Source organism: Miniopterus natalensis, chromosome 15 (assembly GCF_054644295.1).
Source record: "Miniopterus natalensis isolate mMinNat1 chromosome 15, mMinNat1.hap1, whole genome shotgun sequence".
NCBI lineage: Eukaryota > Metazoa > Chordata > Mammalia > Chiroptera > Miniopteridae > Miniopterus > Miniopterus natalensis.
In genome coordinates this window covers 40489214-40514798 of record NC_142095.1, presented here as the reverse complement: position 1 = coordinate 40514798, position 25585 = coordinate 40489214, and the positions used below count along the sequence as shown (strand labels likewise).

General features: G+C 41.2%; 1 protein-coding gene and 1 pseudogene across 12 annotated transcripts in view; one reads left to right on the top strand and one right to left on the bottom strand.

Annotated features, from left to right (window-relative positions):
- Positions 1-12986: 12986 nt before the first annotated feature.
- On the top strand, positions 12987-13797 carry LOC107531452 (small ubiquitin-related modifier 2 pseudogene; annotated as a pseudogene).
- Positions 13798-17840: 4043 nt separating this feature from the next.
- The window catches only part of SLMAP (sarcolemma associated protein), a 128314-nt gene continuing 120569 nt past the window's right edge, over positions 17841-25585 (bottom strand). For 6 of the 12 annotated variants that reach the window (XM_016205512.2, XM_016205518.2, XM_016205513.2 and 3 more), the window contains 3 exons: positions 21812-21946; positions 19834-19923; positions 18410-18497 (listed from right to left, as the gene is read on the bottom strand). In XM_016205512.2, coding sequence (XP_016060998.2) covers positions 19840-19923; positions 21812-21946 — 219 coding nt within the window. In that variant the 3' untranslated portion in view covers positions 18410-18497; positions 19834-19839. Of the gene's footprint in view, positions 18498-19833; positions 19924-21811; positions 21947-25585 lie in introns of all 12 variants that reach the window. The other 6 variants (XM_016205510.2, XM_016205515.2, XM_016205517.2 and 3 more) reach the window with 1 other exon arrangement.

Genomic DNA, 25585 nt, shown 5'->3' with positions numbered 1-25585 from the left:
GTGAGGCTCTTCCGGCCGCACCACGTGGCCTCCAGGGGTGGCCCTCCCACCCCCATCGGCCCTGCACAGAATCTGCTTTGCTCTGAGTCTGCCTCCCCAGCCTTCTGTGGATCACAACTTCAACAGGAGACTGAAATGAGAGGCAGGGGGAAGGAGGCGGGAAACACACCAGCCCGGCTGAGGAGGGGGTGAGGTGGGGGGACCATGGGCTATGAATGAGACTTCTGTTTGCCTGCCCTGTGCGCCTGGAATTTTGTATGAAAACAATGAACTGGAAGGAGGTGAAAGCATGTTCCCCAAAGCAAGGCTACCCCCTCCCCACTGCTTTATAAAAGACCTGCTTTGTTTCAAGCAAAGCAAAGGAGAGGCTGGGGAATGGGCTAGACTTGGGGGAGTTCAGGTGTTTGGGGTGGAGGCAGCTCTCCGAAAAACCAGGAGCCAAACCAAAGCCTGGGATTTCAGACTCTAGCCGTCTTCCTAACCGCTCTCGTATTTGTGTGATGCTTTACACAAACTTGCAAAATGCTTTCTCAGACATTTTCTCAACAGAGAGAGCATGGGGAGGGACATGACTCCTTCAGCCTTTTCTATTGCTGTCTGGGTGGCCATGGTCCCGTCCTTGAGAGTGTGACAGAGCGGCTGGGGCCCTGGCTTCTGCGCCTTCTCGCTTCCATGCCTTGTGCTTGTTAATGGCTCATGGTACCAGTTGCGAAAGGGAGGGGGTGGCTGCCTGGCAGGATGGCTGTGAGGCCTGAACGAGCCCCTGGGGTAGGGGTCTGGCTTATGGAAAGACCTCAATCAGTGGTGGCCATTAGCTAAGGAGAGGTTTACAGTAAGGCTGGGCATATGGTCTAGCCTGGAAGCATCTGGATATGTCACCTGGATGTAAGTCCCCTCCAGAAAAACAGGGTGTGTCAAGGGAAGCATCACACCAGGCAGTGGACAGAGGGATGCTCCGAGTGGGGCAGGGCCCTCAGAGTTGGGGGTGCTGGCTGACAGAGGTGAAGGAGCTGTGCAGCTTTTCATTTTATCTACAACACACAAGTAAGTACTGAGATCTACTGAGGGTGCAATTACACCACTTCTCTCTCTCAACCTTCCCAAGTCCTCCTGTCACTCAGGGGAATAGTTATAATCCTAACGATGGCCTATAGGGCCTGATACAATTTGGGTTTCCACTACCTCTCTGACCTCATTCCTACCACACTCTTCCTTAGTCCTTCTTCCGGGCCACACAGGCCTCCTGGCTTGCCCTCAAACATGACAAGCATGCTCCTGCCTCAGGACCCTTGCACATGCTATTCCCTCTACCAGATGTGGTTTTCCCTCAGCTATTCACATGGCTCCCTCATTTCTTTCAGACTTCTGCTCAAATGTCACCATCTCAAAGAGGCCTTCTTTGATCACCTTATATAAAACAGCAACCTGCCACTGGTGTCCTGTCTGCTGTATGATACCACATTTTCCTCCAGATCACTTATCAGACATGACATGCTTTATAAAATATGCAAGGTTGTTCTCTCTCCCCCCACTAGAACGTAAGTTCCACGAGGGCAAAGATTTTGTTTAGTTCGCTTGCTAGGACTTAGCACTATGCCCAGCATGCAATGGGTGCTCTAAAGAGTCCTTGTTGAATGAATAACCCTCTGTTGAGAGGACACAGCAGGCTGCTGTACAGTGCAGTAGAGGGCACAAGAAGGGCACGAGGCCTTTGTTGTTGTTTAGAACTAACATCTGTTGGCAATTGCTTCCAGGCATTGGACTAAGCCCTTGACATGAATTAGCTTTATTTAAGCAAGTACTATTACTATCCCATTTTATAGATGAGGAAACTGGATCTCAAAGTTTAGTCCCCTTACTCAGGCAGTAACGGCACAGCCAGAACTACATGTAATTCTCACAACCCCAGAGCGTGGGTTCCTGGCTACACAGAATGCTCATTCCTGATGCAGCCGGAGTCTGAAGGGATGGATGCCAGAACTACAGGTGGCTTACGGGGGGTCTGTATCCATCTTCACATTTTTCTAAATTTATAAATTCCCCCTCAATAAAACTGTATTAATTTTATAATCAGAAAAAGCTAAAGGTTGATCTGCCTGTCCACCAGCCCACCAGGAATCACGTAAAGAGTGGGGACCCTAAAGTGGGAGGTTGCCTGTGGCTCTTCTGGGAGCCTGCGAATCTCTGAATCTCTGGGAACCTGGTTCAGAGCAGGAGGGATCTGAGGCCCCTGGTACAGATGGTGATGGCAGCAAGACAACTTTCAGGCCAGCTGTGAGGATTGCAACTACTGCCAGGGGCAGCGAGGGCGAAGATGGGAGAGAAGCCTTCCTCCGCAGGTGCAACTGCGTCGCTTCTTTCCCCTTTGCATTCTGGCGCCACCTGGACAGTGAACATGCCTCAAGGTCTGAGACCAGCCCACTCAGCTGATGCCACCTTCCCCAAATCGTACTTGGCTTTGGAGCTGTGACTAGGCTCCCATTTTCACCCAGAAACTTCAGGCAGATTTTTCTAAGATGACCCAACCCCTCCCCTTGTTAGTATGGGTTTTGGTCCCTGCAGGGTCCAGTAGGGAGGAAAGGAATGCTGTGACACAAATGTGACCAGACCCCTCAGATCCATGGGACTGCCCCTCTCCTCACCCTCCAGCTCTCAGTAAACACTGTATCAGGGCCAAGAAACCAACACTTGCAGCGGGAAGTGAAAAACCAAGAGCATGTCCATGTTCTTCGGAAATACACGCAAATGCAAAGGAATACGATGAGTGAGTTGACATTTTCAAACAGTTCAGAAAAAAGTGTGTGTGTGTGTGTGTGTGTGTGTGTATTTGCACATATGTAGAGAGTGATAAAGCCAACTGGGCAAAATGTAACCAATTAGTCAATCTGGATGGAGGGTAAATGTGACTTCCTTGTGCTAGTCTAGCAACGTTTCTGTAAGTGTGAAATGACATCAAAACAAAAAGTTACAAAGAGAAGAACTTATGAGTGTGCCGAGGGAACTAAGGTGCTCAACTTGGTGCTCAGAGAACCAAGTGAAGGGGCCAGTTCCTTTTTTGTGCTAAACCCACCCAGGAACTGGAGAAAATTGTGGTCACCTCATCCCGCTTCCCCTGGGTCACTCTGGATCCTCTTAAGCTTCCTGGTATGGAAAACATCCAGCTCCGACAAGAGCTTTGATCATAAAAATGCAATAAATGCCTGGAGCCTGAGATTGGAATCTCTGCGAGGGACTGTTGGAGGAGATGACATGGAGGGTGAATCTTGGGTCCCACCCCATGAGGAGGCCAAGGCAGGGTCAACGTGGAGGAAATCTGAAAACTCAGGATAAGCCTCCCAGGGCTATGGGGGATGGAGGGCGAGCTAGAGCCCATGAGTCACAGCCTTGCCATTTAGGAGCTCCCAGTTTAACAGGGGAGTGAAGCTCTCCACCCATTGGACTCGGGGTGGGAAGTGCTGGGGCAGGAGCTGGGAGTCAGAAAAAGTTCTTGGGGGTGGGGCAGAGAGGGGAGGCTGCTTGGGGGAATTTTCGAGGGAGAATGGGAGGGACCGAGAGACAAAAACAGAAATGCCCGCAGCGGCCTGCTGGTAAATCCTCTTGGCTTAAGGCAGCTCTGGCTTCTCACTACCAAAAGCATCACCCCACCCACCCACCCCCCGTGGGGCACCATCGGATGCGCACCCAGCTCCCTTGGGCTCAGCCATTTCTTCCACCTGAAATCCTCTCTTCCCAGCCTCCTCCCAAACCCTGCCCTCCCTCCAGGCTCAGCTCCAGTCTGCATGAACTCCCCCCCCCACGCGCCCACTTTCCTACCTTCCTTACAATGCCTTCCTGTTACATCCCCAACAAATCCAAATCTCTTTTTTCCCTTCCTTTCTTCCTTCCCTTCCTTCCTACCCTTCTTCCCTCCCCCCTCCCTTTCCTTTTTTCTTTCTCTCTTTCTCTCTCCCTTTCATCTTTCAAGAATAGTTTCTTGATTTTGAGAGACGGAGGGAGAAGAGAGGAACACTGATGTGTGAGAGCGCAACATCGATCTGTCCCCTCCTGCATGCCCCCCACTGGGGACCGAGCCCGAAACCCAGGTGTGTGCCCTGACTGGGAATTGAACCAACTGAGCCACACTGGCCAGGGCCCCAAATCTTTCTTGCCTTTCAAGACCTGTCTGCAAAGTCTCGCCCCCTTCCAATTTCTCAAGCTGCTCCCTGGAGAAGTCATTTGATTCTGAAACAATATGAGCCATTATGAGTATGTCTTGGTTGTTCAAACATTTAAATCTCCCTCAGGATGCACGGGCAGAAAGCTATTTTGAACTGACCAATCCCACCACATTCTTTGCAGTTCAGATCCTTCTGGGAGCCATACTTGAAAGCCCTGGGACACCAACGCTGGCTGCTCCAGAAGCCACTCGGCGTGGAAGGCAACCTGGCAGCCTTGTCACATGAACAGCTGAGAGAGCCAAGTTTGTTGGGACTTCTGCCAGCTTGGAGAGGGTGCATTCCAGTAAGTGAAGAGTTGTCATGAAGGGAGGAGTTGAGTTCTGGGTAGCTAAGATTTCAGAATGAGGGCCAATGCAGATTGGAGATACAGGGACTCAGGACTCCAGTGGCAAGGACCACTTTACATTATGAAATGCTGTCAGATGGGGTCGTGTGCTCCCTGTTCCCAGAGGGAGTCAGGGTGAAAGTGGGGCGCATATTAAGACCCTCCCAAATGTCAACCCTTAGGGGAGTCTCCAGTGGACTAGGGTGACCCTCCAAAAATAAGGGCAACATACTGACGTTTTCATAAAGCTAGTCCTTTTAAAGGGCTTTTCCTTTCTTGATGCTGGTCCACAATCCAAAAAAGTCTGAAAAACAGGTTTTCTGGTTTGGCACCAAAACTCATTTGACAGAAAATCCTGTCCTGAACTGACATACAGTTATTTATAGCCTTTACTTATTCCACGTAGTTGAATATTTATATGGTTCACTGCAGAAATTTTACATTTTACTATGCACTGTTATATGCACCAAATTACCTTTTAAAAATGTAAAAAACTGCCTGGATGGCATGGCTCAGTGGTTGAGTGTTGACCTATGAATCAGAAGGTCATGGTTTGATTCCTGGTCAGGGCACATGCCCGGGTTTTGGGCTCAATTCCGAGTAGGGGGCATGCAGGAGGCAGCAATCAATGACTCTCATCATTGATATTTCTCTCTCTCCCCCTCTCCTTTCCTCTTCTGAAATCAATAAAACATATTTAAAAATTAAAAAAAAAAAAAAATGTAAAAAACTTTATCTGGTTTCCAGGATTTCATAAGGAAATGTGGGGCCACCCAGCCAGCATGGCTCAGCAGTTGAGCATGGACCTATGACCCAGGAGATGGAGGTTCGATTCCTGGTCAGGGCACATGCCTGGGTTGCAGGCTCGATCCCCAGTCAGGGGCTGCAGGAGGCAGCCAATCAATGATTCTATCATCATTGATGTTTCCATCTCTATATATGTGGGGCCACTATTAAGTGCATTCTACTTTTTGGATGCATAATGGACTTTCTTTAATGAAATGGTGAAAGTAGATAGTAGCTGTGTATGTGTGTTTAATAGCTGTGTATGTGTGTGTTTTAATAAAAAATGCTACTGCTTGGTAAAATAAAACATTGGCACCCCTATGTCTAGCTCTGAAATTTCTGGAACATTTCATTGTTCTGTGAAGTCCAACTCTGGCATAAGGCACTCTGGGTGCTTTACACATTTAAGCTTGATTAGAACACAGGTTGCCAGCTGGTAGCCCCGCTGGCCACAGTGAGCTTGCAGGCATATTTTGTTTGCCTCACACAGTGCATTCTCCCCTCCCCTTTAATCTGGAACATGAACATAAAGTCTAGTTTCCAGTTTCTCTTGAAAACTCAGAAGCTGTTGGCAACAGTTCTGTATGGCACACAATCAGCTGGAGCCAAAAGGCAGGGGCCCCTCTGCTTCCCTGCTGACCCCTCTGTGGACTAGACACCAGTTTGCTTCACTGCCGATGCACAGACCAGAGGAGGCTGCCTTTCCTGGGTCACCAGCTCCATGTAGGAAGGGTGCTCCAGTCAAAACCTCCACACAAAACTAGGAGGCTGCCACCCCAGGGAAGGCCTGGGGCAGAGGGTGCTGGGAGGCCAGGAGGCCAAGAGCAGCTTGCTGGACTCAGGGAACTAACTCCTTAGCTGGTGACAAAAAATCTCCCTTGATCAGGAATTCCTTCCCACTTTCACAGACACTCCTGCAGAAGCAGCAATTTTCAGGAATATTGTCACAGCCTGCCAGAGGCCCTGCTGCTGAAGACCTGTATGGAATAGAGTCCTTTGTCCAGAAGGATGGCAGTGCTGTATTCTGAGAAAAAAAGATTCAAAAGATGGTATTAGTGCATGTGAAACATCTTTTTCCTCCTCTTTTAAACAGGCACAATCAAAGCGAACTATAAGTAGTGACTTTTGGTTACTCAACCTATACCTGTCCAAACAGAACTAACACTTTGGTCGTAGCGCTTCATACAGTAGTTCCCTCCTATCCAGGGTTTCACTTTCTATGGTTTCAGTTGCCCATGGTCAACAGTGGTCCAAAAATATTAAATAGAAAATTCCAGAAATAAACAATTCACATTATAAATTGCAGGCCATTCTGAGTAGTGTGCTGAAATCTCGAGCCGTCCCACCCCATTCCACCTGGGGCGTGAATCATCCCCTTGTCCGGGGTATCCACACTGTACACACTCCCTCTTAGTCACTTAGGAGCGGTCTCAGTTATCAGATCAACTGTTGCAGAATTGCAGTACTTGTGTTCAAGTAACCCTCATTTTACTTAATAATGGCCCCAAAGCTATTCACTGTAACTTTTATTACACTATATTGTTATAATTGTTCTACTTTATTTTTATTGTTGTTAATCTCTTACTGTGACTAATTTATACATTAAACTTTACCTAAGGTATGTATGTATAGGAAAAAACATAGTACGCATAGGGTTCGGTACTATCTGCACTTACAGGCATCCACTTGGGGTCCTGGAACGTATTTCCCACAGATAAGAGGGGACCACTGTGTAGGTTAAATATGCCACTCTTATAGAGATAGTCTGTTTAATGGAAACAGACAGAACTCTTTTCTTAAAATACAAAGCATTGTATTTTAAGAAACATCTATGTATCTGTCATCACAAATGAACAAATGTTAAATTCTGCCACCTGTGCCTTTTTATTTTTTTATTTTAAGATAATTCCTTTTCTTTATTTAATATATCTTTATTGATTTCAGAGAGAGGAAAGGAGAGGGCGAGAGAGAGAGAGAAACATCAATGATGAGAGAATCATTGATCGAGCCCACAACCCGGGCATGTGCCCTGACCGGGAATCGAACCCGGATCGCCTGGATCCTAGGTCGACGCTCAACCGCTGAGCCACGCCCGGCCGGGCACCTGTGCCCTTTTAAAAAATAAAGAAATAAAGCATTCGTTATCTCAATGAAAGCTGATGCCCCTTCCCTCTTCCTCCTTCGCTTCTCTAAATCTGTCATTGCACCACAATCCCAAAAGCAAATGCAGGTAATATTTCTACTGTCACTAGTTACAATTTCCCTACGTAGAAACGGAGTGGTTTTTGTCTTCCATTCAATATTGTTTGAGTTCTAGCAGAGTTGATGCACATAAACCCATTCATTAACTTTAACCATTGTATAGTGCTCTATGACATAGCCATCCATATACACACAATTCATCTCTTTCCTTATTGACGGGCATGTAGATTGTTTCTAAATTTTCGCTATTATTCTATTACACAAAATGCTTCTGTGAACAAAGATCCTTGTACGCACACATCTGAGATTCTCTAATATGTATAATTAGAAGAGGGATTGTTGGTCAGAGTGTTACACATGTTCAGCTTCACTAAACATTGCTCAATTGCTCTCCCAAGTGGCCAAGTCAAGTTACATTCCTGCCTGCAATGAATAATTCCTGTTTTTCCATACATTTACTAACACTGAGTGTTGTCAGACCTTCATTATTTACAGTGTGAAGATGCATTTAAAACATATAAAATCTGGGCACAATTAAAAACAAAATAAAGATGGCGATTTTTATAAAATATTTCATTGGTGTTTTGGTTTGCATTTCCCTGATCGTTTTCTATTTTATTGGCTATTTGGATTCTTTTTCTGAGGCTTGCTAGTTCATATCCTTTGACCATTTTACCTTTGAATTTTTACCAGATTGCAATTACTTGTAAATTTGGGATAGTAATCCTATGTTGCAAACATCATCTCCCAGTTTGTCTTCTAATTTATTAAATATATTTCATTGTACAAGTTTTTAACATTAAAATAGTTGAACTTTTTACCTTCATAAGTTGACCCAATACCAAGCTCATAAAATTATTTGTCTCTCCCTCTTTTCTAACAGTTTAACGCCTTTAATTCACCTGGCATTTATTTTTGTGTAAGATGTAGAGATTAGCTTTTATTTTTTCCAGATGGAAACCCAACTGTCCTCAAACTGTTTATTGAATTGTCTGATTTGTAATGTAATATGACTTCTATTATAATGTACCAAGACTTCATAGGTGCTTGATTGATTTCTGAGCTCTTCTGTTCCCCTGATGTGTGTCTAGCTCCATCCTAATACTATATTCTAAATAATTATAGCTTTATTAAAAGCCTTTAAATTTGATGGAGCAAGAGTGTCCTTTTTCTTTTGCAGAAGTTCTTTCTTGGCAATCCTTGAATCTTTACATTTTTTTCATAAATATATCAGTTTTTTATATATAGTAAAAGAGAAATGCCATTGGAATTTTTATTAGAATGACATTAAATTTATAGATTCATTTTGGGAGAATTGACATCTTTATGACACTGAGACTTCCCCTTCATGAACATAGTCTATTTCCCTATTAATTCAAAGCTTTGTTCCAGATACTTCATAGTTTCTGTAGCTATCAGACATGGACTCCTTTTCCTATTACATATTAAAATTAGTTGTTACTGGTATTTAGAAAACTATTGATGTTCGTATGTTGATCTTATACTGAACAACCTTCATTCACTTCTCATGAGTCCTAATAGTTGATAGGTGCTCTTGAGTTTCCTATATAGAGCATTACAAGATCTGTAAATGACAAATTTGTGTTTTTGTTTCCAACCCCTCTATTGCATTTCTGTCATATAGCATTAGCTGGCACAATGTGGAGAATTTTGGGTGAGAATAGGTATTATGTTCAGTTCTTGACTTCAATAAAAATGCTACATGCTACTTAAGTTATCCCATTAAATATGATTGTTATATATTTATTTATTTTAGAGAGAGGGAGAGAAACATCAATTTGTTGTTCCCCTTATTTATGCATTCATTGGTTGATTCTTTACCAAAAAAAATTTAATTTTTAGAGAGGAGAAGGAGATTGGGAGAAACATGGGCTGCCTCCTGCATGCCCCCTCCTGGGGATCAAGCCTGCAACAGGGCCATATGCCCCGACCAGGAATCCCGTTGGTGACCTCTCTGTGCATGGGACCCCACACAGTCAATTGAGCCACACCGGCCAGTGTGTGAAGCAGGTTTTTATTTAATTTTTATTATTTTTTATTTTTTTTAAAAATATGTCTTTATTGATTTCGGAGAGAGGGAGATAGAAACATCAATGAGAGAGTCATTGATCGGCTGCCTCCTGCACGCCCCCTGCTGGGGATCAAGTCCGAAACCCGGGCATGTGCCCTGACTGGGAATCGAACTGCAATCTCCTGGATCCTAGGTCGATGCTCAACCGCTGAGCCATGCCAGCCAGGCTGAAGCAGGTTTTTAAAATCTTAATTCCTTTAGGCAGATAAAGGAGAGGGTCAAAGGTTCTTTTTTTCTAAAAAAAATCTGGAGGGGCTCCTTAGCTTGGACTAATGACAATAAGATTCATTTTATTTATTTTTTAATATGTCTTTATTGATTTCAGAGAGAGGAAGGGAGAGGGAGGGAGAGAGATAGAAACATCAATGATGAGAGTGTCACTGATCGGCTGCCTCCTGCACGCCCCAGGCTGGGGAATCGAGCCCGCAACCCGGGCATGTGCCCTGACCGGGAATTGAACCACGATCTCCTGGATCCTAGGCCGATGCTCAACCACTGAGCCACGCCTGGCCGGGCAAGATTCTTTTTGAGTCTTTTGGTTCTTAAAATCCAGCTTAAAATCAATAGCCCCCAAATCATATTTTGGGGTGGCAAACTCTGGTCCTCCTCAAAGGGAAGGATGTAATCCTTACAGAAGTCTCTCTAGTTTTTCCATTTTTATATATTTCATAAAATCAAGTTGGCCAACAATTCAGAAGTTTCCTAATGGAAAGTTGGGTGAAGAACCCGTCTCCAAACTGGGTCCCAATGATTTCTGTGGCTTCTTGGTGTCCTGCCCCATTGTACCTGAGTTAGTCTGTGTGACCAATAAAATATGGGAGCATGACAGTGTATCACTCGATTCAGAAAACTTCTATCCTTGTGCTCTTCCGTCCCTTGAATCACTTGCTCTGGAGGAAGCTGGCCACTGTGTCTGAGCAACTCTATGAAGAGGCCTAAGTGGTAAGGAACTGAAGCCTCAGGCTAACAGCCACTTGGATGTGCTTAGAAATGAATCCTCCAGACCCAGCTAACAGCTTGATCACAACTTCTTAAGGCTGAACCATCCAGCCTTAGCTGCTCCTGGATCCTCAGAAACTCTGAGAGATAAATGTTTGCTATTTAAGCTGATAAATTTTGGGGTAATTTGTTATACAACAATGGACAACTAAAACAACAGGTTTTGAGGGCTTTGCTGTAAAATGAGACCAGAAAAAGAAATGTATTTCAGGTATTCAAAAATAAACTTGAGCAGGTAGAAGGTTCTCTTTACTCGAGGTGCTCACAATACTTACCTCCGATTAAATGGGCTTTATGTGGACACAGCACATATATAATACATCGCCTAATTTTCGGCTAAAGTATTTAAAATACAAAGCTTTTTTTGGCTAAAGTTGCATGACAATAAACTCTTCCCTCGGATTTTTTTAATCCTATCAGAGGATATTTTTTCCATTGTGGAAGGGAGAGAGAGAAAGAAACATCAATGTGAGAGAGACATATCGATTGGCTGCCTCCCATCCGGGGCCAGGGATTGAGCCTGCAATTGAGGTAACGTGCCCTTGGCCAGAATCGAACCCCGCACTCTTCAGTCTGCAGGCCGATGCTCTAACCACTGAGCCAAATCGGCTAGGGTTTCCCATGGATTTTTAAAAATGCGATTTTATTAGCTACACGAAGTGCTAAATTAGAATGTCCAACTTTAGAACTATACCACATTTAGTTTGTAGAAGAAAATGTGATCAGCTCTATATACACTGACTTTTTACGGAAAATAAAAAGTTGATTAAAAATATCCAGAATAGCCCGGCCAGGCGTGGCTCAGCGGTTGAACATCAACCTAGGATCCAGATCACAGTTTAATTCCCAGTCAGGGCACATGCCCCGGTTGCGGGCTCGATCCCCAGTCGGGGGCGTGCGGGAGGCAGCTGATCAATGACTCTCATCGATGTTTCTATCTCTCTCCCTCTCTCTGTGAAATCAATGATATATTTTTTAAAAAATTATATATATAAAAAAAATTATCCAGAACACAAAGAACGCTGGAGTCAGAAAGCACAGCCTGGTAGGAAACCTCGATACTTCAAAATGACTGGGAGACTCATCAGTGCCTATGAAAGGGAGAAAGGACACTTCTGAATGATGAACCTCCATGTGACCTGCCTGTCGCTCATCTGGGGAAAACAAGTTGAGATTCCCTGGTTTAAGGGACAGTTCCTGCAGAAGTGCCCTTTGCCTTCACTCAGTGTCTTGATGTGTCTTCTGCATGATTGAGAGTCTGCTGTTGCAACAGGATTTAAGTATGACTTATTTCTATTTCTTTTCAGTCTGTGGGGTCTTGTCACGAGAGTGTGGTTGTGAATGATTTCTTTTGAAGATATATTGTCAGCAAACTAAACTTTCTGCTTAATGACTTGTATCAGTTAAAATAATTTTAAAAAAATATCCAGAACATTAACTCTTTGAAAGTTAGTTATGGAGTACATGAGGAGGAGGGGGGTGGGGGGTGGGGGGGGCAGTTAAATAAGCACAGGTTAGCCCGGCCGGGCGTGGCTCAGCAGTTGGGAATCGATCTATGATCCAGGAGATCGAGGTTTGATTCCCAGTCAGTGCACATGCCCAGGTTGCAGGCTCGATCCCCAGTGGGGGGCGTATAGAAGGCAGCTGATCAGTGTCTCTGTCTCTCATCATTAACGTTTCCCTCTCTCTCTGTGAAATCAGTAAAAACATATTAAAAAATTAAAAAATAAACAGGCATACCTGCTTCAAATTCTATATAGAACAAGATGATGGGACAAATAAATATGATGGGACAAACACATACATAAAAATTTAGGATAAGGAAGCCTCTAGGCTGTAATTTCATAGAGCAGAAGTTTAAATCTCTGCTAAATAAAGTTTGGCTATCTAGATGTACTCTGGCCAATTCAAGGGGTGAAAATGAGAAGGTGATGAAGTGAACAGCAGCTGTGGACAGGAGCATAACCAGTGCCTTTGGTCCCTCATCCCCCCACTTCTACTCCCATCTTTCCCTTTTTCTTAAAAAAACAAAAAATATCTTTATTGATTTCAGAGAGAGGAAAGGAGAGGGGGAGAGAGAGAAACATCAATGATGAGAGTCATTGATCGGCTGCCTCCTGCACGCACCCGGCTGGGGATCGAGCCCGCAACGACCAGGAATCAAACCGTGATCTCCTGGATCCTAGGCTGATGCTCAGCTGCTGAGCCACGCTGGGCCCTTTTGCTTTTATTTATGCTCAGTGTTCTTGTGTTTTTCACAGGCTTTATCTCTTTGTCCCAGCACAACACGGTAACAAATCATGTAAGATCTGAGCTGAAACATGCTAATCTTTAGGAAGGAATATACAGCTGCTTACTCTACTGCATGAGCAGTACCGTAAACATGCAGTAAGAGATGGTGAATACTTGCTTCTATGTGCAAGGGGTTATTGGCTCCGTCCAATTCATAACCCAGCCCATCAATGGGAGACTTTTTTCAAAGAGCCAGTCTGGCTAAGACACTTCCCTGGCTTAAAACAACAACAAAACCTTCACTAGTTACCTGTTACTTGCAAGGTACAGTTCAAACCATTTAACAGGGCAAAGCTCCAAGACAGTACATAAAGCCTTTAAAATGCTTTCCAATCTCAATGCCTTTTCTAGGAAAATCAACCTCAGATCTTGATTTGCAAACCAGGTACTTCAAGAGAAGCCAGTCCAGGCCCCCTCCTCCTTCTGGAGCTCCTGGTACTGCTTAGGTGCACGTTCGGTGCGGATCTGGCACCTCTTTTCTGAAGCGGCCCCAGAGACTCCAGCGCTCGCCGTGGCCAATGAAAAGCCCAAGAAGGGAGTCAAGATTGAGAACAATGATCATGTTCATTGAAGGTGATGGGTCAGGACGGTTCAGGGGTGCAGCTTAATCTTAATTTCTAATTTCTTAATCTTAATCTCTAATTTGCTTTCATTAGCAAATTAATGAAAGCTTATTGTGGGCGACCGGGTTTGTCACTGAGGCAGATCAGGTTCTGATTTGATGGGCAGCCAATCAATGAGACTGACACACTGCACAGCTGGACATGGGGGATGTGTTCCAGCAGCAGACGGGGTGTCTACTAAAAAGGGAACCTGCTACTTTACTCCAGAACTCCAACACATTCTTAATCAGCAAACTGCAATTTGGTTCCACCACATCCTGACGACAGTCTATTTTCTCTCCTTTCATTTTCCCCTTCACCATTCCTTTACTGTACATCAAGTAGCTGATGGATGTGCACAAGCATTTGCATTTTTTAACTAAATGGCCAATAGTATGCTCTAATCCATATCAAATGGAGATGGGATGGGGGAAATACTGGTTCTGTGAAAATACCCCCTTTTCCATTAGTGGCTGCTCTTTCAGTCTTACCTTTACATTCCAGTAAGTTATTTCATTTTCATTGTTTAACAAAAAGAACATAAAAAAATCCCTGCATACCTTACTTGATTGGAAAATTTTAATGTTTTCATTTATCATTGTAAAACCAAGGACAACTTTATAACTTTTTTGTACGTAGCTGTTACATGTAGAACAATCTGTCTTTAAGTAGGAATAAATTACTCTAAAAGAAGTAAGTCCCAGATAGTTTTCTCTTAAGTCAAACATCTTGTTTTTGAAGTAAACTTATTAAAATTTAAAGAGAGAGAGAGAGAGGGAGGAAAGGAGGGAGAGAAACCCATCCTGTTTCCCAGACTAAGTAGAAGGAAAAACTCACTTCCGGCTCTGGCTTGGATGGTGGGGTGGTTGAAGGTGAGAAAGAATGCACCCCTCTTCTATGGTTCCATAGGCTCCTATGTCTTCCTCTCACTCTACTGCAATTGCCAGCTTCCTTGCCTGTCTTTCCCTCTACATCAAGAGCTCTATGGTGATAGGGACTGAGTATTGCCAGGACCTGGCACAGTGCCTCCCATCAGACAATAAATATTTGCAAAATGAATAGATATAAAACCACTGAAGCCTGGAGACAATGTGGAGTAGCAAATAATCATCATCATCATCTTAATTCTCAACTTTGTAAGTATTCTGACTTTGAGTAAAAAATTATATAGACTTTTTCCCTGATAGGCAAAAAGGTGAGAATGGATTGCTAAGACCTCCTCCAACATTCTAATTCTATGTACATGTATGCAAACCATGTTTAAAATTATGAGACTGATTTTTAAATTGACACATCAGAATTTGTACTTGCAAATGAACATTAACCCCTTTAAATGTAGATACTTTGGCAAGTTATTTACTCATTCAATTATGGAAACCAATTTGGAATTCTGCAGAATTATTTTTGTTTCGAATTCAAAGCAAAATCAAATAGAGTTTTAAAAATTTACAAAAGCAACATATATTTTTACTACTAAAAATGAATCAGAAATCATAAAAGGACAAGAGAATTGACCTTTAATCATAGAAACAGAAGTACTACTGTGGCCTGGGTAGTGCTCTTTCTGAGTCCTCCTGCTAGAAACATACCCTGTATGTCTACATTATTTCTTTATAAAACCAGGGATATTCTACACTGGTAACCTTTCTTTTACTTAATATAGTATGAATATTTCTCCCACATCCTTTGCAAGCACAGTAATCTGTAGAGTGGCAATATTAATTTAACCAATGACCCATTGCTGGATATTTAGGTTGTTTACCCACCACTATTACAAAAATAAAAATAAAAATAAAATGCTGCACTAAATGGTAGTTAAAATTTTGTGCACACAATTATGTTCTCAGAATAAATTACCAAAAGTGAATTTTTTGGAGCAAGGCTGTACATTTTTAACACAGTTGTTTTGTATGTAGGTTTTTTTCTCATTAGCAGCAGATTTCCATCTTTTTGATAGTAGATATAGTCACTGGAAGCAGCCAAAAGTTCCTGGGGGTCAAGTTTGTGATTAAGGTGAGAGATCAAGCGAGGCAATACTATTTTTGGTTGGAAGCGTCTGACTATTCAGCACTGTGACTTGCTTTCACATGCCACTCAAAGTAGCTCCGAAGGCAGTTCCAACATGCATTCCTGTTGTAGGCAACTGGCTCATTAGCGAACTAAGCATATTACTTCAAAAGAAACAGCTAAGAAGGGGATAGAGCTAAGTGAAGATGCTTTCTTCGGATTCATGACTTTGCAATTATAGCTTTTCCACACACATAGAAAGTCTTAACAGTTGAGCTAATCAATTCCTTTTAAACAGCTGTAATGGTTCACCTACCTTAAACATCTGCAGTATTTTTCTCACATGACCATAAACACTCATTTGGCACTCCAATGACAGCTCACATACATTATCTTTTTAATTTTCATACCACCACTAAAAATATTGATACTATTCTCTCCATTTAATGAAGGAGGAAATGGAGACTCAGAGAAGAGGAATGATTTGCCCAAGGCCACACAGCTATTAAAAGGCAGAGTCAGGATGCCAATTTGGTTCTGTGTAGCTTCAAACGCCACGTTCTTTTCATTTTCTGACCCAGCCATGTAGCACCTTTGTATAATTCTTAAATGTATCATTATAGGGCTGTTCAATTCTTAACTGCTATGATTAAAATTTCTTAATGGCTCTATCACTACCAGTGAATAATCCTACTCTTTATTTAACCTGGAAGTGAACTGAACAAAGCTGGAGGTATTGCCTATGAATAGGCTCATTTATATTCTTAAGAAAAACTGGCAGCAACTACAAAACTCCATTTATTCAATTTAAATAAAGTAAATATTGATACTAGACTTTACATTCAGAGAGACTTGTCTGGCAAGTGAGTCATGATTTAACAATAACCATAGTAAAAGAGAAAAAAAATTAGAGCACTAAGTTAAATAAAAGGCTAATAAAACCTGGAGGAAACAGCTCAGTGTTTTCTTTTAAACCCTGAAGAACACCAAACATATATGTGTTACACAAAGAGTCATTTTAAGAAAAGACTTATTAACAATCCAATAGTAGAGTCATCACTAAGAATTTCAATGATATCCAACTCAAAAATGCATAGGGAGAGTAAAATTATTTTATTAAATCATGCACATCACGTGTGTTAGTGCAAATAGTTTAATCTGTACTCCAGAAATTCTATTGTACTTTATATCTTTACAAAATAGATTTAAAACAATTATTTACTTTAAAAAATGTAATTCTGAAGTTAAGCATTTCAGAACAATATTTGCAATAACCTATATACAAGAGGTACTGGGTACCACTGGCATATTAGCATTCTGTGGTGGAGTGGCTTCCTGCAACAAAAGATGATGAAATGAACTATATATGACAGCATTTCCTACAAGTCATCTGTGACTAATTCCTCCATAAATCTAGTGATCCTCCCCAACAGCAAATCTCGAATAGCTTAAAATATAACCTTTAAAGTATAAACAATGATTGCCAAACATCACAAGGCAAATGATACCCTAAACTTCTATTTCAGTATTTGGCTAGACCTGTGGATTGCCTTAGAACATTCAAGCCAGTTCACTGACATCTCCCCTCCTAGTCTTCATTGGCTGAAAAATTTAACTCTGCGGTACTTTAGGATATTCTATGATCTAAATAAACTTAATTGATGTGCTGTGGTGCTGCACAAAACCACCTCTGTGTTTTAAATTTATAATATCAAGCAGTGTTTAGGTGCTTCACTGTGCCTGGAACACTATAAGTCTTGGGAATAGTGCTTCTCATTAACAGAACATACCAATTAACAATTAAAGGAAAATAACCATTTGCATCCCCAACCAGGAGATCTGTTGGTAGGTAACAACAGCTTACTTCGAACATGAATTAGCTTTGAAATATCATAATCAAATTAAGTCAGTAAAAGCTTATCTAAAGAGATATTAATTCTTTCTTCAATTAAACATGCTTTGGAGGAAGAGATGAAAGAAAAAAAAAAAAATCATGCTTCCTAAAATGCTGTATATGAAAAAGTAACTTGGCTTTTAAAGAAAATATCTCTTTAAATACATGAGGTTTAATAAATTACATTCCAACTGACTTTACAGTTTGGTTTTACTGCACTGAAATTATATAATTACTATGTTTTTGCTCCCAGAAATACTTCAGCTTGCTCAAGAAAATACACACTCTCATGGAAAGTTTTTCAAAGTTGATGTCCTCCACATCGTCGAGTCACCTTAAGGCTGAACAAGTGTGCACATACTGCCCAAATTATCACTAGAACAGAATACTTTCCAAGTGTATTATTTCTCCTTAAAAAAAAAAAAAAAAAAAAAAAATCCACGCAAAGAGTTGTCTCTAAGTCTTGTTCCCAATAGCTCAGTGGTTTTATAACAAGTAAAAATGGCGTAAATATGTAAAAAATATATATATATGTGTATATATTTCAAACTGATAGGCACTGAGCACACAGGGCCTCTCTTCCCATGTATGTATCAGTTGTTTGGTTTGGGTAGTTAACGAATCAGAAAAACGAATTATCTGGCCATTAGAATTCAGAGTATAATACCCATAAATTTAATGTTATAAATAATTTGGTGTACCAAGAAGCCTACTTTAGGCCACCATAATATTCAGAATCCCAACATACTAATTTAAAAATTACATGAAAAATTGCAAGCAAGTTACTGCTTACAATAAAGTCACAATTTTATATTCTCTTTATAGACAGATACATTTTATATAATTTAAAGCAATGACCCTACAGTTGTATTCTTGCACTTCTCCTGTTTTAAGAGGTAAAAAGGAAGAAAATGGTTCTGTTTGTCCCCAGCATGAGTGTGATGCCAGCTTCTAGAGGGAGGACGGTGTACGGACTCAAGAAACGCTCTCATGGAGAAGCTCTGGCCAGACCTGGCACGTACAGCACGATGGCTGTGACTGCAACCAGGGCGGCCAACATGGGCATCCAGGGCCAGGGTTTCTGTGTGGAAAGAAACCAAGAGTCAATATCACATTCTCCCCTCTCTTTTCACACCTATTAACCCTTTGGGTTCCAGAGAGTCCTAAATACTTAGAACATTAGAAAAACCTTATCTTTGCATAACGAAACATTTTAAAAAGAAAAGAAATAAAGGGGTGGGAGAGCAGGTGTGAGGAGAGCCATAATGGCGGGAACTCTTTTAGAGGACCGCTGTGTAAAAGCCAGTACATTGCAGCTGAGACCTAACAGGGACTTCTAAGACAACCTCTGGGCTTAGCCTGCTTTATTTACTCCAGTACCCATATATTACAACTCACTGAAGTATACAGATGCCTGGAGTATGTTTCTGCCTAAAGTGTTTATTTCTTGATAAAAACCAGACTCACATGGTAGGGTAGTTTTATACAAAAGGCTGGTGGGTAAGGTGATAGAAAGAAAATGGTCTAAGTTTTGATGCTCTAATTTGAAACCACGTAAGACAAAATCAGATTGGGTTCAAGGTGGGGAGGTGCTATTTAGGGACTCTGCCTGTCTGACACTTTCTGTAAAGACCATGTCCAGTGTAATAAGGTCATGTGATCATCTGAAATAATCTACTAACATGCATGCCTGATGGAGGCAAGCAAGGATGGGCTGTTCCCTGTTAACTTTCAGAGGGCTTTATAATACCAACTTGCTTTTGGTTGACAGCTTTATTTTCACTAGTGTTCTTATTAAGAAAGTTGGTTTTTAAGGAAATATTCTAATGTTGCAGGTCAGGGCTCAAAAAGACATGGGATAGGTTTGGTCTCATATGTAAATGCACACTGGGGTTGAGACTGTGAGCCAATGTCCATTATGCTAATCTCCTCCTCTTGCATATTCATAGCCACAGTGTAAATATAGGCAAGGCTGACACAAGCAAACTCTACACCATGGAAAAGAAGAGGGAAGGGAGGAGGGGAAGGAAAGCTGGCTGAAAACTTCAAAGAGGCAAACTCTTCATTTCTCATTAAAATCTGGTTAAAAATGTAACTGGGAAGGGGTACTAATATTGCAGAGATTCACAGTTTACTCCAGTTTGCTAGAGACAAAGACTCAGTTAAAGGCAGAATATAACAACTGGTTAGGTGGGAGTTAATTCATAGTTAGCATTATTACAGAGGAAACAAGACAGAATGTTACATGATTAGTTGACTGCTCAGCTCACTCATGTGACACAATACATGGCATACTAAATGAAGGGTTTGCTTCAGGTAACGAAACACCTGAGTGGTCTTGCCATGCACTATGTTACAAATGTGGTACACACAGGTGACGGGGACAGACAGACAAGGACTCAACAGCAGTGCTGTACCTTTCTCTACCACAATGGACCGAAACACCAAAACAGGAAAGCCAGGAATAGGCCGATGAATACGGCTGGGACGGGTTGTAATATGGAAGGCTAAAGAAGGGAAGGGATATTAAAATCATTTTATGCTATAAAAAATCAGATAAGATGATTTAGACCCCAGTGGGGTGGGAGGAAGGGTAGAAAGACTGAGGTAACAGAAGTAATAGCACTAAGGTTTTGCATTGATTCAAATATTTTAAAGACATCTAATACAATCCAGAATGATGGACTGTGGTATGTAAGTTGACAAACTACCAGCCTAACAGGAACAGCTGGAGGCAATGGGCAATGCGGTGTCCCTAACATCCTAATGAAATGCAGTGCATTAAGACAGCAATGAAAATACCTCAACTGATGCTCTGCTTGACAGTCCATTATTTTTGTTCCATGCTTGGAATTTATTATTTGACAATGAGTATACTGGAAATGGCTACAGTTTATTTTATCTCTCCATCGAAACCTTTTTTAAAAAACCAAAACTCTTTTGCTGTTGCCTTAAAGCTTAAAAATAAATGCCCTATGCTGCATGCTTTCCAAACCAAGTAAGAGATCTGACACACTGTATGATAATCGTTTGGTATATGAAGACAGGCAGCTAAGTCTCAGGGCTTTCAGTTATATTACCGAATATAATCAATTTTTAAAATTAGGAGGAAATTAGAACAATGAGTGTTATTACAGAGTAATATTTTAGTACCACAAGTCCAATAGCATAAAAAAGGAAATTCACCCTTAAGGTAAATTATTTGTACAACTACAAATAATAGCAAGGTTACTTTTGAAAAGGTTCTAAATGGTACAGGGAATCCATTCTGATTATGCTAGATGTCTTCATAGGTTAATTTAGTAGAAGTAGACTGAAATTCCATTTTCAGAGGGATATGAATTAACATAAAAGACAGGAGTAACCAAACTTGGAATCAAACCATTATGTTCTGATTTTAGTAGAATTCTGTAACCTACATTTTCAAAATAAATGCAATCCATTTTTGCTTAGCGTAAAGCTTCCAGACCCAATTCATCAGCTTCTAAAAGGCTTCTAACTAAGCAACATGCCTTTATTTTCTAAAAAACTAAGACTTTCTTCGGCAAAGGACAGTTGGACACAACTCACGAGCATTCTGTGATGGCCATGCAACATCCCTCTTTTGTACTTGTGCTGGGAGTTAAGCAGAGTGCCTTCCTCTGTAGGAAGAGTGTGACTCACGCCCACTGCAGTGTCCAAGCCATGACAAAGGTTTGAAATAAGTCACAGCACAACCAACCACACTGAACATCATCCATCAGTTAGGTCCCACAAAGGCATGATCACCAAAACATGGAGCACAACATTTATTTAGTATAACATCTTTTTAAAGACCATCTGCCTTTCTAGCAAATGAAAACTAATATTATTAAACTTGGTTTATACCAAAATGTTCCAACTTCACATGTGTGCGGGCACATGTGTGCGCGTGCACACACACACACACACACACACACACAGCCCTACAGAAACTCATCAATATTTCCTAACATGTATGAGAAGCCAAAAAAACACTAAATTTTTTAGGAATGTGCCTTAGTGAGAAAATTATTAGTATAAAATAAAAATCATAATAAAGTTTCCATTTTTGGACATAGCCAAATGCCAAGGAGTCAACCTGAACTACTCTTTCTTAGGTGGGTCTCTGGTGGTACAATGCTTCATTTCCCAGTAGGGGAAAAACAAGAGCTAGAAAATGAGACAGAACTTCAGATTCATCTGGGAAAAGCTGACAGTTCTTAGGTAATTCTTTTCTTGCAAACAAGGCTCTTCCTCCAGGTAGTCCTCAGGCTCTTCTAGGGGTACAGGTTAAAGGGGAAATTCTTAATTCAGAAATAAAATCCTCTGAAGAATCAATTTCAGGGTTCTCACCTGCCTCTCAATCAAAGCTAAACCAAGTTTGTAAAGACTTACATTATTTCCTTTCTCTCGGAGCAGCTTCAGGTTGTCTTTACATTGTTTGAGCTCATCTGTGATTGATTGTTTTTCCTGCTCAGTCATTTCAAACTTCAACTTCAGTTCTGAGAGTACAGTCTGTGTCTTTTCATACTAAAGGCAAAGAAAAAAGAGTGTGCAGACTCAACTTAAATGGGCATGAAGTTATGGTTCTAGTCAGGCTTATACACCAGATCCTAGGTAGTCACCTGCAACACCAAAGCCAAGCTTTTTTGTTTTAAGAAGGATAAGAATTATTTACACTAATAATAAGAAGTCTTTAATGTTAACTTGATTCTATGGAAGAATTTTCTGGCTCTGAAGTTAAAAAAAAATTAAGAGAAGTCACCATTGTGTCATCTGTTTCTAATATAAAGGGCGACTTTTTCTACTAAGTGAATTAGAGGAGAAAAGTAAAATTCCAAACTGAGCAAAAGAAAACAAGTGAAAAAAACTCCATTAGCTTAATTAAATGGCAAGGTTAGAAAGTATGAGTTTATATCCTGGTAAGCAATAGGTTAAAGGGGAAGCCACTTCAGTCTTAAAGTAGAAAGTATTAATTGCCATTAGTCTTCCCTTTATCCAGAATCACAGGTTATTAAAATGTCCTGGATAAGTGAATTTCTAGGCAAATGAAGCAAAGAAATGTGTCTAAGGTACCAACCACTATTACTGGGGACATTTCTATCTCTCAACTTAAACTTATAAGTATCAATTAAAAGCAATTTTTTAAAATGTGTTTCTGATAGACATTTTTCTATAGTGAAACAAGCTACTTCCCGCTCTGAAAAACAGTTCACTGTATATAATTTGATTTTCAGATGCACTAGCCAGCTCTAGAGCACAGGTGAGGTCAATGAGAAATGCAGTATGGTTTGCCCCTACTTTAAATGCCCCTGGAGGCAGGAATTCTAGACTGGTTCCACTTCTAGATGCTGCATCTTACATGCAAGCTGGGCTCCCAGTCAAAGAGCAAAGACTGTTTTGCTGTTGGCTGTGCCTTTGTCTGGGCCTCCACTGCCCCACTCTGCCATCTCTGAAGGTTTTAGAAGGAAGAAAGACAAGGGCTGAGCATACAATGAATATGCCATGGGCCTGCTTTACCGGAAAGGTTTCTCCTCTCCCCTAACCATAGCCCATGGGGCTGCAAAGTTTCCAATCCTTTCTGCCTATATCCTAGAAATTCCTCAACAAAGGATACACCTTAATACTGTGCTTCTGAATAATGCAATACCTTGGAGCGATTAATTATGAGCTTATCATTATGTACTCCAAAGGTAAACACTAAGAAGGGTGAAATGTATGAAAATGTTAGTCAGAAGAGGTGGGGGTAGGGAGGGGGATTAGGGTCAGCAGAAAAGTTACCAGAAAATGGGGACAAAGATATGGGCACAGAGAAAAGGCAAATGTTAAAGCAGCTCCTTGTTACCTACCAATGTTCCCAGAACAAGTCCGGATAGTGTGCCAGAGAACGAATTAAGGAGTAAGATTCATGGACTTTATGACAGCTTTTTTTGTGGGGTCTGTGGACGTCCTTCCAGAAGGCAGAGGTTATGGGCAGGCTGCCAAGGCAAATTCAGTGTACCTAGACTAGTCTTAGAACATAATCAATTCTCAGAGATCTGATTCTTAACAGTGAGTAATAAGCCCAAGGGAAAAGTGCTTTGCTGACCTAAATTTTCCCTAACTTTCCGTTTCCACCATTTTCACACCCAGCCTGCCCTTCATACCAAAGCACTCAGCCATTTCTCTGTTCCAGGAGGGGTGGAGCAGAATGACAGGAGGACAGCCCTCAGGAAGACCTTACCTTCAGCATGTGAAAGGGGTGGGAAGAACTCTGGCTTCAGGACAAGAGGGCGAAGCCAAACAAGTTTTCTGAGTTAGTGTTTGCAGGGTGACTTGTGAGTTCAATGTATTATAAATTCATAGATATTCCCTCTAAATTAAAATATGTAGATGCTTTCTTAAGTCAAATATAAAGATGATATACCATTATTTTTCTCTTAATACTGAGGATTAAAATGTACTGTTCTCATGTATTTTTTTCTTTGTTAAATGTTCAAATAAAAGCTGCCATATATATAAATTTAATTGTTGGAGTCTGCAGTCTTAGTTTCACATCTCACTTGGTATCATTTTTGCTCTATCTTGCTTTCTAACTCAGAGATGGGAAATGAGCTCAGTTCTGATTAAAAGGGAAATACTACACAATATTACCAACAACTTAGGTTTTCTTCTTAAATAACCTTGCTTATTAGCTGATAATATTTTACCCTTTTACAGTACTGAAGATACACAATGATGATACTATGCATGATTCTATGACGGAAAGAAGAACAAAGGGGGAATATTGAAAGGGAAGAATATATGTGCATTAATAAAAGACAGTAGTACTTCATTTGCAGTGGATCACACAGATATAAGAACCTCATTAAAGAACATCTTAATTACAGACTAGTATCCAATAGTTGACATCAGGACAAACAGAAAGAGAAACAATTTTACATTACAAAGAAGTGTGATGACTACACATCATTTCACAATGGAAAACACTGAACAAGAAAATAGATTAGAAACATATTGACAAGATCAGACATATTTTTAAATATGCTGCATTTAATGCAATCCAAAGGCTATCAACAATTTAGATGCTGTGACATGCCACTGCCATTTGTGGAAACACTTAAAGCACTGATGGTTCAGTGACCAAAAGCAGTCAAACAAATAATGAAACAAAATGGCAATGCATTCATAGTAACATACAACAGAATCATCTTCCAACCACAGCATTCCTCCCAGTTTTTGAAAGAATTAGGGCATATGGACTGGAAGAACACAAAGTGCTTACAGTATTAAATACTAGGATATTTACTTTGGCACAAAATTTGTGTTCCAACTAAATAAAATGAGATTTCTCTCCAAACACATATCCTGAGCAAGAGGATAAAAATGAACATATTATAAAATCAATATGGCCACATACACTATTACAGTTTTGTTTTGTTTTTCTTTAGGAACAAACATGAAGACAGAACAATAATCATTTCCAAGTTCAGGATATCACAAGGACAAGAAAGTGCAAAGAAAAACTGCATTGATTAAACAGATCTTCTAAAAACAATTTTGGGAAAATTCGTTATTGAAGACAAAGAATTGTCTTCAATGTCCTTCTATTTATAACGCATCCTTTGTTTAAGAGAGTCTACAACTAGGTGGGCCCTGACCAGTAAGTGGATCACGATGCACCAGCCTTCTCCATCCCCAGAGCTGGTCAGGAGTCAATGCGGGCAGTAGTACAGGCCAGGAGGACTGAACACAGCTCTTACCGCCCCGCCGCCAGCTTCAAGGCTTTGCTCAGAAAGAGGCTGGGTGGGGTCTCTGCTGCAAAGTCAACCGTCACCATTTTTAACATGATTTTTTTTTTTTTTTTAAAAAGCCACCAAGTCAAGGTTTTAAGCACAATGACATGAAAAGAGAGCATGCACATTTGTGAAGAAGGGGAAAATGGGACGGGGTGGTGAGAAGAAAGTGAAAGGTCACAGAACACATGTTAGGCTGGCTGGCTATAAGGTGAATTTTAAGTATCTTTTCAGGCCAGTTTCACCTGAGGGGCTTAAAGAGCATTATGGTGTGGCCCCACTTTCCTTGGCAAAGCATTCTAAGTTAAGTAAGATACCGTCTTTGAGAGAGAAATAATGAACTAAGTGATCTGGTACACAGGGCATTCATATAGGTCAACTAAGTGGTACAGAA